The sequence below is a fragment of the Aptenodytes patagonicus genome, chromosome 7 (genome assembly GCF_965638725.1).
Source record: "Aptenodytes patagonicus chromosome 7, bAptPat1.pri.cur, whole genome shotgun sequence".
Taxonomy (NCBI): domain Eukaryota; kingdom Metazoa; phylum Chordata; class Aves; order Sphenisciformes; family Spheniscidae; genus Aptenodytes; species Aptenodytes patagonicus.
This window is the reverse complement of record NC_134955.1, coordinates 10,627,285-10,640,455: the sequence shown is the minus strand read 5'-3', so window position 1 is coordinate 10,640,455 and position 13,171 is coordinate 10,627,285. Positions and strand designations below refer to the sequence as shown.

At 43.3% G+C, this 13,171-nt stretch overlaps 1 protein-coding gene across 4 annotated transcripts in view; it reads left to right on the top strand.

Annotated features, from left to right (window-relative positions):
• Window positions 1–1,464: 1,464 nt before the first annotated feature.
• CYB5R2 (cytochrome b5 reductase 2) overlaps window positions 1,465–13,171 on the top strand; it is a 117,694-nt gene continuing 105,987 nt past the window's right edge. For 2 of the 4 annotated variants that reach the window (XM_076343932.1, XM_076343931.1), the window contains exons 1-9: window positions 1,465–1,546; window positions 3,582–3,665; window positions 4,347–4,493; window positions 5,553–5,625; window positions 7,442–7,548; window positions 8,600–8,729; window positions 10,208–10,291; window positions 10,842–10,927; window positions 11,766–11,865. In XM_076343932.1, the coding sequence (XP_076200047.1) occupies window positions 3,645–3,665; window positions 4,347–4,493; window positions 5,553–5,625; window positions 7,442–7,548; window positions 8,600–8,729; window positions 10,208–10,291; window positions 10,842–10,927; window positions 11,766–11,865 (748 nt within the window). In that variant the 5' untranslated portion in view covers window positions 1,465–1,546; window positions 3,582–3,644. Of the gene's footprint in view, window positions 1,547–3,581; window positions 3,666–4,186; window positions 4,247–4,346; window positions 4,494–5,552; window positions 5,626–7,441; window positions 7,549–8,599; window positions 8,730–10,207; window positions 10,292–10,841; window positions 10,928–11,765; window positions 11,866–13,171 lie in introns of those variants that run through there. The other 2 variants (XM_076343930.1, XM_076343933.1) reach the window with 2 other exon arrangements.

The following is a 13,171-nucleotide window of genomic DNA, read 5'->3' as shown; positions in this document are numbered from 1 at the left end:
ACTATGGACAAATTCAGACTAAGTGTAAGGCACAGCTGTATTACATTATTGATAGAGTATGCTTGCTCTATCTTTGATAAGCTCGTTGAAGAGGTCTTCGGAGAGCAACGGAGGGAAAATATCCTTTGTAATTTTTCATTATGGAAGTCTGTTAATGTTCAGTTATGGTGGAAGTTGCTATTAGCTAACTGTATCAGTTTAACTGTGCTGGGAGCAGATGTGTCTAATCACTTCGTTGCTATTCTGTTTTGCTTAACAGGAACAAGATGACTTAAAATACCTGTAAAGTTTTTATCTGCTTATTAATCTAATACAAGGATATCAAGTGGGTGTGTTCAGAAAAATAAAAAGGTGGGGGGAGAGCTACAGGTGGCATCAGCTGTGCTAGCCCTATTGAATGCAGGGGTTATATGCTGATAAATTGGTATCTCTTAAAAAAATTCCTTTCATATATTCGGAATGCTATCTTAAATTATTTGTATTTGATTTGATTGTTAGGGTACTTACTTTTTGCTTGACTGCATGATGTTGACCTTTTGTGTTTCTCCTAGTATGGTTTTACAAGTAGTCTAGTTTTGCTTTTGTTTGTTGTATCTTTTTAGTCTATTGTAAGCTGCCAGTATCTTTTAGCAATAATGTGAACTGTTTCGTGATGCAAATGAAATCTGATTTTAAACAAATAAAAAATTACTTTCAATGGAGTTCATGTAATGGAATTGTATTTTAGGTTTTACAAAATTTGTATGAAGTCCACTTTAATTCTTGACAGTTTTATGAGACTTTCCTGAACCCTACAGTCAAAAGGTAGGATACTAGTAGCCTACCTGAGTACTGAGGTAGGCTCAGGTTCCCTGCGTGCTTAAAATCTGGATATAAACCTTCTTCTGTTGGCGTGTAAGTAAAAATATCTTCTTTGTAACGTTTTATGGAAGCAAATGAAGGCTCATTGCATTGTTCATTGGCACTGTGCTAAATATTTAGAATAAAAGTCTACATCCAAAAATATCTTGTTCTGACCTTTGGTTAACATGAGCATCTGTGGCCCTAAGTCTTCCTGCTTAGCTCTGAAATGGTAGTCCTGCTCTGTACGTGTGCGTGGGCACGCATGCAGGGAGTCCATCCATACTGCCAGCGATGCACCTAGGGAGCCTTTGCAGGAGTGGTTATGAGAGCATTTTTGTAACTTTTGTTGGAAAGGGGAGATCTTCATCAGAAAATAGAAAGTATATGTTCATTGTTAAAGCATGTCTGGCAGTAGTACAGAAGAGGAAGCAGTTGTTGTCTGAAATCTGGGTTCTGGCTATATAGCCTGACAAAAGATGTTAAAAACATTGTTGATCTCTGACTCTATGGCATTACCTCTGTGAATTCTTGGTTTAGAATTCTTTTACTTTGCCATCTCCTCCTTTTCCAGCCTAGGACAGCAAAGTGGCTTGCTGCATCGTACTGTTCTTGGTTGCTTGTGCTCCTGTGACCTCCCTGATGAAGCCAGAGGAGCGATAGCACAGCAGCATCGTATCCTTCCTTAGATGTACTCTGTCTGGAGGTATGCATGCCATGTGTTTCCTGACTCTCTTTTCTTCCACAGTGGGTCTGCCCGAAAGGATCTAACAATCATAGTATTTAGGTGGTACTGTAGAACTATATTCTCATGTGATCTTCCCAGTTTTCTTCTCTTTTCCCCTAACCTTTTTTCCGTTGTACTTTTTGAGGACAAGTGGCACAAGGGCAGTTTTTTTCTCATTTAGGAATCCATTTACTATCATGTATTGGATGCACAAAAAGACTGTTATTTCTTCATCTGAAGTGACTAGACTTGGTTCTTTGCATGCTTTCAAAACAGTGAATTGAGCAGTAACACCAGAGGAACTGTGGATGTTACATCTGTGTAAGACAGGTTACAAGAGGAAAGAATTAGGCTTGGTACTTTGAAGAAAAAAAGAGAGTTTTATATAGACCAAAACCCTGCCTTTGGCTCAAAAGAAAAGAAAATAATCAGGAAAAATGCCACAGGAGCATTAGGAATAGTTAATACAGAAAACAAGAAATACCTCTAAATGTTTCTCAAGCTCTACAAAACACTTTACTGGCCTTTCTTTTACTAAAGGCAAGGAAGAGTCCTGTTCTTGAGGGAAGATTAATGCTTCCTATCAATAGCGCAATTCAGAGAAGCACTGGTAATTGCATAGCTATGCAATTATTAGTCATAGTAGGCACTAAGTCCTGTCTTGAAAATAAAAAAAAATTATCCTTTACTTGTTCCTATTTACCTTCAGGATAAATTTTGACTGAGAGATCTGAATGTTTCTTGTCTCTATTATTTTTGTTCTGCTTTATTCTCCTTGACTTTTGAGCCTTTTGCCACACGGATGTATGGTAGATAGTTGATGAAAGCAAAATATGTAAAAGTGGCAAAGCCGTACCACTGCCACATTGTCAGAAAATAAGAAGTCACAGCACCTCGGTGGGAGAATCTAGCTTTTTTAATCATGGAGCCTGGAGGTCCTGTGCTCAGTTACAATACTCTGAGGACAGTGGCTCTGTGTGACACTGATGCAAGGAGTTAATTTACTTCAGGAACGGAGCTGTAATATGTAGCATTTTGATAGTGGTTCCCCTGCTTTTGAAGTCAGGTGAGGAAAAGCTAATACTAACAAAAAAAGATAGACGAGTGTGGTAGGGTATTAATTCTCTGGTCTTCCATTGTCAGTACTTCAGTACCACGGGAGACCGAATGTATTTTTCTTTGTCTTTTTACAAGTCACGTAAAATACAAGCATTCCAAAAACTAATAAATCAGATTTATTATCATCTCCTTGTATCACCATCTACAGCTTGGCACACTGTGACATTATTCCTGGCATTCCTTCCTTCCCCGTAGGTTTGATCAATTTGTTTTCCTCCTCCTGACAAAGATGTGTCTGTGTGATATGGGCATGCTTTTACTTTAGATAAACTATTTTGAACCTTGTGGCGTGGGCTTGGACTTCAAAGTCTTGTGTTTTCTTTTGATTGACTTTTGTGTCTGTCACCAGCTTGTGTGCTCCTGTCCTACGCTCTGCAGAGGGAATAATGATACTTAGTTTCTTTTTGGGTTTTTTTTTAAAGCAATTTGAAGTCCGCAGATGTTAAATACTTTGTTAGTGCTGCTTGTCACAAAAGTAAAATTTTGGCCCAGGGGATAGGGAAGAAAGTAGGAAATACCTATTCCCCCCGTCACACTAGCTGAAGTTCAGCTTTCTTGCCCCCCCTTTCCCTAGTTAATTGGTCGTTTGCCAGTAGTTTGCGGCACAGGCTGTGGACTGTACGTACATGCTGTCTGCAGAGAAAGTCACAAATGCAAAGCCAAGCAATCAGCAGCGCCTCTTGCTGGGTGCACTGGCATTGCAATGCAGTCGTTACCCGTAATGTTGGCGCAGCTTTCATGGCCTTTCATTAGGGTTGTACCTATTGCAGACTTGAGGGAGGATGTTTGCGTATGAAAATGAAAGATGCCATCTTTACCTGTGAACCTTGTATTGTTTTAATGCAAGGTTGCATGCTATTTCTGCCTAGAGGATTTGAACTTTGCTATTTTACAGGGCAGACTGCGACAAACTGGGACTGGACCAGAACTCCTGCATCACTGTTTTCTGTTGGTGAACATGACGGCAATGAGAATTGAGGTAGGAAAACGCAGGGGAGGAAAAGGACTATAGCCAGTGAGTGTCCACCCTGGGTAACTGGATTTTGTGGCTGTTTCCGTCCTCCTGTTTCGTGCAAAGTGGGTCTGGTTGCTTGCAGTGGCCCGCGGTGTAAGCGGTGTGCTCCCATCCTGGGGAGCGGGACCTGCCGTCCAAAACGGCCCCGCAGTCCTCTCTGCCAGGGAGATCTGCGCGCAGGACACGTGAAATGCTGATAAACCACTACGTGTTCCTAAATAAGCCTTAGCTTTACAAAACAGACGCTTCAAACGGGAATTCGTCTCCAAGGGTAACCTGTTTCAGCCCGGGTTGTGAGAGGAGCGGGCTTCGCGCAGGCGTTACGCGCCTTCTGCAGAGATGCCCCGGACCCAGCCCCCGCCTTGCCCCACGCCGGCGCCCCCCCACGCGTGCCCGGCGGCTGGGCACCAGGAGGCGGAACCCCGCGGGAGCAGCTGGGGCCGGGCCGGGCCGCTCGCCGGCTGGGGCGGGGCGGGCAGAGGGCGCAGGTGGAGCGGTGCCTGCTCGCTGGGGAGCTGCGGGCGGCCGCCATGGAGGCGCTTGCGGTAAGGGGCCGGGAGGGAGGCGGCTCGGGGCAGGCCCGGTGCGGGGCCGGGTGCGCGTGTGGCGGGCTGTTCCCCCGACCGCCTGCCCTTCTCCTCACAGGACGCCCCTGTGGCCATCGCCGTGGCCGTGGTAGCCGCATCTGCCCTGCTGCTGCTGCTGCTCAGAGGGGCAGGGCGGAGGACGAGCGGCCTCGTCACCTTGCAGGACCCACTCGCTAAATACTCGCTGCGGCTGGTGGACAAAGAGGTGACCGAGCGCCCGGGGCGGCCTCGCGCGTCTGAACCCCCTCCCTCGTACCGGCTCTGCGGGGGGTCGTGCCGAGGCGGGTGGGGGCGGGTGGTCCTTTGGCCCAGGGGGGGTCTGAGGGGCGGGTGGTCCTTTGGCCCAGGGGGGGTCTGAGGGGCGGGTGGTCCCTTGGCCGAGGCGGGGTCTGAGGGGCGGGTGGTCCCTCGGCCCAGGGGGGGGTCTGAGGGGCGGGTGGTCCTTTGGCCCAGGGGGGGGTCTGAGGGGCGGGTGGTCCCTCGGCCGAGGCGGGGTCTGAGGGGCGGGTGGTCCCTTGGCCGAGGCGGGGTCTGAGGGGCGAGTGGTCCTTTGGCCCGGGGGGGGTCTGAGGGGCGGGTGGTCCCTTGGCCGAGGCGGGGTCTGAGGGGCGGGTGGTCCCTTGGCCCGGGGGGGGTCTGAGGGGCGGGTGGTCATGGGCTGCCCCCGGCTTCGGGGCCAGAGAAGTGCGCAGGGCCTTGAGGGGGCGGCTGTGACTCCCGCAGCCAGGCTGCAGTGTTTCCCTAGGGTAGAACAGGATGCTTAAAGGTATTTGTGCCTACACTATGGTTTTGCGGTTGTTTCAAGAGGAGGGTAGACTCGTTTCTTTGTATGTTTAATTCCTAGTTTAGAGCTGTGTTTCTCCTTTGATTTTTGTCCAAGGTGCTTCAGCGAGAAGTAACCCCAACAGCCTGTGCTTCTGCATGTCGTGTCTTGCCTTATCTTTGGCCAAAAATTATGAAATGTGCTCACTGGCCTTGGGCAACAGAGGTTTCCAGATTTTCTTTATGTGAAGGTGCTGTAGGGATTGTGCAGACAGGCAAAAGTCACTCTTTGTGGAATTAAAGAGGAAAAAGACTTTGGTTCCAAAACTTACAATCTGTTTAAACTTTATTTTTCAAAGCCATTTCTGCTTCCCTTCCTAGGATTTGGCTTGCATGCTAACAAAGAACAGGCTTACTAAAGCATATCATATTGAGTAGAGCTTGAAATTTAAAGCAGGGGTGATGTGGACCTCATTCTGATATTATTTGTTTGGGTTTTTAGGAAATCAGTCACGATACTAAGAAATTCCGGTTTGGGCTACCTTCACCAGATCATATATTAGGATTACCTGTAGGTAAGTGCTGAAAACACTTCATTATATGTATTTCTGTTTTTAGGATTTGTAACTGTACTCATAGTTCTTGGACTTCTGACTGTTTGGGAATTTAATGCTCAGCAAAGCAAGGAGTTAAAAGCTGCATCTGAATGCTGCTGTGTCAGAGAGAAATGTCAGATTTTCCAAAGGGTTGTATTTCTGATCTTTTGTGTGTGCTTTGTTCTGCTTGTGTTAAATTGTAGTTTAGAACAAGAACAGCGAAACTGAACTGAGTCAGCTGACATTCACCACCAGTCAGGATATAGGCAAGAATGGTATCTGTGAAAGCTTTTTCGTGTTTCTTATTTGCATTCTACTTCCATCTGGTGCCCTCAGTTTATTGTCAACTGCCCTCATGATTTTGACGAATACAGTCACACTTGTAGATGAGAAAGAACGACTCTTCTGCCTGGGAAGCTTGTAACTATCCTTTGCAGAACAAAGGGGAAAATACAATACATTTTCTATGTATATAGAAGATGTTGAAATATTCAGAGCCTTTTCTGTGTATGCACTTACCTTTGATTTACACACATATGTGTACAACTTTGTCTTGCTTTCTGTAGCATGAAGTTCATTTCAGACTAGGATTGGCACAGTCTTCTTTCCTGTACCCTGCAAAACTGATGGCATTGAACCTTGGACCTTGAATTAATGGTAATCGATGCAGGGGAAAGTCTCCCTTTCTGATCAGCAGATGTGGCAGATGTAGCCCTGTTTGTGCTGTACTATGTTTTGCAGTTTCCCTTGCTGTATGGCAAGTGTCAGGGTCTTTCCCATTCCATGCTGTGAGCACATCCTTCTTGTGTGCTGCCTGTCAAGGGCAGCAGTATTTCTCCACGTTCTCTTCTGGCTTGTATGGGAAAGTGTAATTGAGCTGTCCACATCAGCTAGACAAATGATGAATGAATTGAGATGTGCCCTGCAGTGCTTGTGTTTATCCAAACTTTATTCTTAAGAATTTAGGAATAAGATCCTGAAACTGCGCGGGCCAGATTACTTCCTGGGAGATTCCTGCCTTCTGCTTTTTACCAAGATCATTTTGCTAAAAATAAAGTGTTTTCTGTCAGCACTGTTCCTGCTTTTTGTTTTTCCATACAACTCTCTAGATTAGTGCTGTCTGGCTGAGGAGACCGCTCTTGGCAAGGAGTTTCAGTTCTTTTAATCAGCAGAAAGAAACAGGTGCCTTTTAGAAAGTCTGCCTCTCGGAGCATTCGGTTGGACAAAGAGCTCTCTGTGGACAGCAGTGTCCAATGCTGTGGAAGCTGCAGCGTTACAGAGGCAGGAGTTATGGAGAAGGAATATGGCCCAAGGCTTTGTTCTTGATGTCTTGGTGCAGAATATCTGGGAAGTTTGCTCTGAGAGATTGCTGCTATTAAGCCATAATACTTATTTCTTTCTTTGCCTATGTGAACTGGTGCATCCTTATTTTCACTTTGTTAATGAACATGAGAACGGCAGAACCCAAAATATAGACAGCATTTGAAAATGAGCAACAAACTTTCTATATCACTATTTTACTATAAATTTCCTACTTTCCTGGTATCTTACCCTTGATTCTGTAACGTACCAGCTCTCCTCAGTTACCCTGTGCTCCAGAAACTCTTGCTAACAAAAGAAAAGAGGCTAGATGTTTTATGCAGCATTTTATATGGTAAAGATTTTCTCTATCATTGCTTGTGTTTAACGGGTTACAATACCTGCTTTTCTCTCTTGTCTTGTCCTCCAGGCCTGAGAAAAGTTTGAAACCAGGGATGAAAAAATAAATAATCAGATTGTAATTCTTTCTCCCCAGGCCAACACGTTTACCTTTCTGCAAAAATCAATGGTAATCTGGTGATTCGAGCCTATACCCCAGTTTCCAGTGATGAGACAAAAGGTTATGTTGATTTAATTATAAAGGTAAATGTTGTTTCCTTTAATACAGATAAATTGCTAACTGGAAGGAAGGAAAGTACTTCATTTTAGTGAAATGTAGAGTTTATTTTGATTGATCTTTTGAATAGGATGACTGTATGGCAAACAACTCACTTCACATTATCCTTGAATAGTAAGTTGTATTCTGTGTATCTGCTGTATGTCACTGGGAGATAGCAGAGGTAGGGAAGATGGAGAAGGGAATCACTTCTTTGGCAGTACTGCAGGAACTTCCCTAGTATTCTCTTCTTTTGGCAACGCACGAATAGTGATCACTTTTCCCTCAAGCTGCTTATGCTGCTACTAGTACTTACCGCTAATAGCTGTAAGTAGAAAACAAGTCAATAAGAACTGCTATCTTTGGTGACCCTACAGAGATTGCAATTATACGTCTGTAAGCGTCAGAAGTTGTGCTGATGGGTTTATTGATTAAGGAAATGGGATGCAGAAATAAGGGAAATCCTTTAAGCTAGGGAATGCAGTCTGATTTGATCCCATGACTTCTGGGTTTTCTAATCCTTTTCTACAATAAAGTTTGTCCTTAGGCAAAAATCTGGGCTTCTTTTGTGCGCTCTGTTCTTCATGTTACAAGTATGGTGAATTGTTATTAACTACTTAATACTTATTATGTGCTTTGAAAGGTGAAAAAGTTATCATGTGGCTGGAGTCTCTGGGAGTCTTAAAAAGAAAAGATGCAGCAATGCTATTTTCAGAATGAGCAATTACAAAAATGGGGCAACATAGGGGCCTTGCTGGAGTGATAGTGAAATGAGGGCACCAGTACGTAATCTGCGTGCCACCTATTCCTGTTAGGCTGGCTGTTTGCAGAGAGCATAGGAACATGTGCATGAGAGAGCATTTTACTTACTTGGGCTGCTTCCTGTTGCAAGGCACAACAGGTAACTGAGAGCAAAGAATTGTCTCAACTTCTTTCTCAGACGCTAAATTTCAGACCTGCAGTACTGCGTTCTACAATTTGTAATATTGTCTGCAGGCAAGCTAGTGGTTGATATCATACAAATTACTGTTTTTACAGGTCTACCACAAAAATGTGAATCCCAAGTTTCCAGAAGGTGGGAAGATGTCCCAGTACCTAGATGACATGAAGGTTGGAGATATTATTGACTTCAGAGGGCCAAACGGGCTCCTTGTCTATAAGGGGGCAGGTACTGTGACATGAAGGTGGGAGAGCAAAAGGGAGGAACTTGTATTGGTTATTTTCAGAGGTGTTTTATAAAACTTGACAACTTTGTGGAGAATCTTTTTTAAAAAGTGGAAAAGAGAAAATCCACCTTTCCTGGTCTTGACCAAGGGCCCATCAGGGTTGATATGATGGGAAAGAGTACTTTGTGTCTACTTTGTGTGAGGAATAGCTGGTTGTTGTCTCACTCCTGGGACCATATAATTAAATCTGAAAAAAATCGCTGTTGCATTGTATTACTGAGAAGGCTGCACTGGAAATAGTACCTCAGCTATACATATGGAGAGAGATGTTCCAGATGCTGCTTCAGCAAGGGAGGCTGTGGCCTAAAATGCCCTCTGAGAATCTCAGCGTTGTTACTAAATAACCCGCTGTGAGCCAGCTCTATTTCATGATTAAACCAGGTCTGAGTTGACTGGGAGGAAGTAAGTTTAGAGAAGTAATCCTCTTTCAAGATGGAAGTGAAAGATTTTGCTTTGATTTTGACTGAGAGGGACCGTGCACTTAACTCCTACTTCAGGGGGATGAGAGCTCAGCACTTCTCTGGATCATGACCTTTTCTGATGAGTAATATACTGATGAATCCATTATATCTCAGAGGAAATGAGTGGTGCATGTTTTACAAACGTTCCTTTCTGCTCTGCTTTGGCTGCTATAAAGAGTAGTAGCTAGGAAAGCTTGTTACTAGTTACAGATCTCTTAAAAGATGATTGGAATATGTCAAGTGCTTTTTGTGTAAGATACTTTTCATGGGCTTTTCACTTGGCTTGGTCCTTGGAGATTAATTCAAATGCAAACTGTCCTGTTTTGTGACAGTTCTGAAGCAATGGTATACCCAGGTGTGGAGCAGAAATCAGCAAGGTCTTCTCATCACAGGATACCAGAACGTAGTCACCTAGCTGACTGCGAGTGTCATGGGGATCTCATTAACTGGAAATTAATTACAATAATAAAGTGCTTGATGATAAAAGTATGCAAGGCTCCAACATTCCTGATTCTAATCTTTGCAGGGGTTTTTGCTTGATGCTGGTTTAATACAACTCCATTGAATGTGGACACACACAAATGGCTAGATCCATGGTGCAAGTGAGGATGATGAAGATGGCCTAAGAAACCTGCTTCTCTGTAGGCTGTGGTTACCTTTAGCTGCCACTAACATTCACAGCTGCCAAGTTGTGTTCTAGGCAGTCATGTGGGAATCCTTGAGTTTATTATAAATTATGTTGGGTAGTAGGGAAGGAGTAAATCAGTTGTTCAAAGCTAGGGTTGGAGTTTACAAAGAGGTTTCTACTCTTCATGCTCAATGCTGTGCTGAGTCCATTTAGCATTTCCAGAAGATCAGTCCCAATTAATTGGTAGGCTGTAGCAGTTTATTCCTATGGAAGTTGTATCCATGTTTGTTTAGGAGTTAATGTACCTATAGGTTTTGAATATTTCTTCTAGGTACCTTTCTTATCAAGCCTCATAAGAAGTCTGAAGCAGAGAAAAAGTTTGCAAAGCATCTTGGGATGATAGCTGGAGGAACAGGTAAAACTATTCTCATCATATGGAATGTCTAGAGAACGAAGACGTCTTTATGGATGCGTGTGAGGAGTATCAAACATTGTGCTTTAATAGCAGAGCACTTCCACCTGTGTTCCTTTTCATGAGTGTTTGGTGGCACTGAGGCTTTTCAGTGGCTTGAGCTCAGTCCTGGGAGCTAGCAACTTCAGAGTCTTAGTCTTGATTTACTGTGTGACCTCAGAGGAGTCACTTCATCTCTCTGAGCTTCAGTCTCAATGGCAAAAAACATTTTAGGAGAATGTCTTGAGGGTAAAATTACTGTATGTGGTAGAGAATGCTGAAGAGGAAAGCCCCAGATACAAGTATTGTGGTTTTGTTTTTGTTTTGAAATGATTTGTAATAATAGAAACCCCCAGCCTCTGCATTTGGCGTGGATTAGAAATTCAGAGGTATGTAGCCCTGTGCAAACTAAGCTCCTACTGAAGACTGAAGGAAGGCGGCATTAATATTGAAACTGCAGCCTTATGTGGCTTGAAAGAAATACCCATTTCTTAACCGCTTTGTTTTTTAACAGGAATAACTCCTATGTTGCAGCTGATCCGTCATATCACAAATGATCCGAAGGACTCCACCAAATGTTACCTTCTTTTTGCTAATCAGGTGACTATACTGACTCATCTGTTTTTCTTCTTTAATGGCCCACTTTTTTTGCTGGCCTCTGAGCTTTTTAAACTGATGGGACATTGAGCCCTGGAGAAAATACTGCTCTGCATGTTTCATACTCTTCCATTGTCTTTGGGTTTGTATTTTCACCCAACCATTTATGAGAAAATATTATCTGAGATAGCACATTTAAAAATGATCAGTATAGGGAGGAGCAGGAAATGGTTATTATGTAAGTTCTTAACCTATTGTCTTGCGTTAAAATGATTTAAGAAGGAGAAACTGAATAAAAAAAATTAGCCATAAGGCCTTTTATAAATACTGCGTGGTGCTGTCATAGTTCCCATGATCTTTTGTTTTGAAGATGGCTCCTCATAGTTTCACTTACATTCCCTAATTCCTATATTAGGGAACAATTAGCGTGAACAGATCCTTATCCCTCTACTCATTTTATTCCTTCACTGATTTCAAGGAAACAGGATTTTGTTCCGTTAATCTGTTTCTACAGTTAACCTTCACCATGCTGGTACAGGGCTGTATTTGCCAGGGTCAGAGACAAATCCAGCTAACTGTGATATTAGCCTGGATTAAAAAATTGTTCAAATTGCCATCTTTAAGACAGCGTTTAGGTGGCTATTCAGTCTCATAGTTTGTTGTTCTTAATTTGAATTTACAGAAGCCTGTAATGATAATAGCCTATCATGTAAGGGGGGGAGGGAAAGTCACTTTCTTGGTTTGAATGAGTTATTGCATTTGTCTTGTTGAATGCCAGATGAGCTCACATTAGAGGGCATCTTGAGATGGTCTGGAGCTAAACAGCGGTCTCATTTTGCAGACAGAAAAAGATATATTACTGAGAGCTGAGCTAGAAGACATTGCTAAGAGGCATCCTGATCAGTTCACGCTTTGGTATACACTGGACAGACCTCCCCAAGGTAGGCTACTGGTACGCACTGGAAATGCCTTTGCTCGTCACCAATCAGAGCTTCACTCTTGTTCAAGGGGCCATTAGTATAATATCAAGTCTTGCTGTCTTACACTATTTTAAACAGCAAAGACACCCCCCCGAGACCTCAGAAACAAGTGTTACCACACCACCTGTTTTGAAAAGTGTTCCAAGCCAGGTGGGCCTTAGAAAGTGTGAACCAATAATTAACTCCTGTTGGGTGAGACACGTTACTCAGTGGATCTTTTGATGTATTTCAGGGTGTGCCAGTTTCTTGGACTTTTTAGCAAAAGTTACAGCTCTGTTTTGGGCTATCTCCCGAGTCAGGTTATGTTAGCATTAAATTGCTTAATACCTGTAAATAGAACATGAACATCTTTGTTTTGCAGCAGCTGTAGATTAGATTCTGGTAAAACAGAGCTGCCATGTGTATAGATTAAGGCATTAACTGTAGGCTGGTGTAGCACTGAATTAGAAATGGAGGGAGAGGTTGAACTCCACTGAATCTCCTTTGAAACTTGGGTATTCATATTCACTGATGTTGTAAGTGATCTGAGCTTTTATTTAACAGACACAAGAGCCAAACTGAGTCAGATCAAAGTTCTGTACCTGTTGTCACCTATAGCCATGAGTAGATGGCCAGAGAAGAGTAATGAGCAGGCCTTGATACTCTTCCAGTCTTTAATATTTCTCAGTTCTGAGCCAAATGTGTCTCTATAGATACAGTAACCCTCAGTGGATTACTTTTGTATGAACTTACTGTGTATCCCTTGGAGCCTGTGTGAGCTTTTTGGCAGTCTGATAGTGGTTCCATAGGATTAGCACTTTTGTGTGAAGAATGGCTTCCTCCGGTTCGCATTTGCCTCTTAATTCTTGTGTTGGAGAGTGTGTGAATAGGTCTTCATGTTACTAATGTTACAGACATCTATCGATCACCCCTGCTGCCCCATCTCTTCTATACTGAAGATTGCTGGTCTTCCCCATATAGCAGTGATTAGATACCTTTGCTCATCCTTGTTCTCTCAACCTTTTCCAGCTCTGCTATGTCCCTTTTTGAGCTGAGCAGGTCAGAAGTGAACAGCAGTAGTCAAGATGCAGGCAAACTCTGTATTTCTAATTTGACGTGGTGTTCCCTTTTCCTTTCCTAATACTTCTTAACATTTCATATGCCTTTTGACTGCTGCTGTTTTCATAGCCCCAATATCTTGCTCCTGATAAATGAGCTTAAAGCGCCTATTTTTATATGCGAAGGCAGGATTATTTTTCCTACTTGGCTCACTTTAAATGGCAGATGC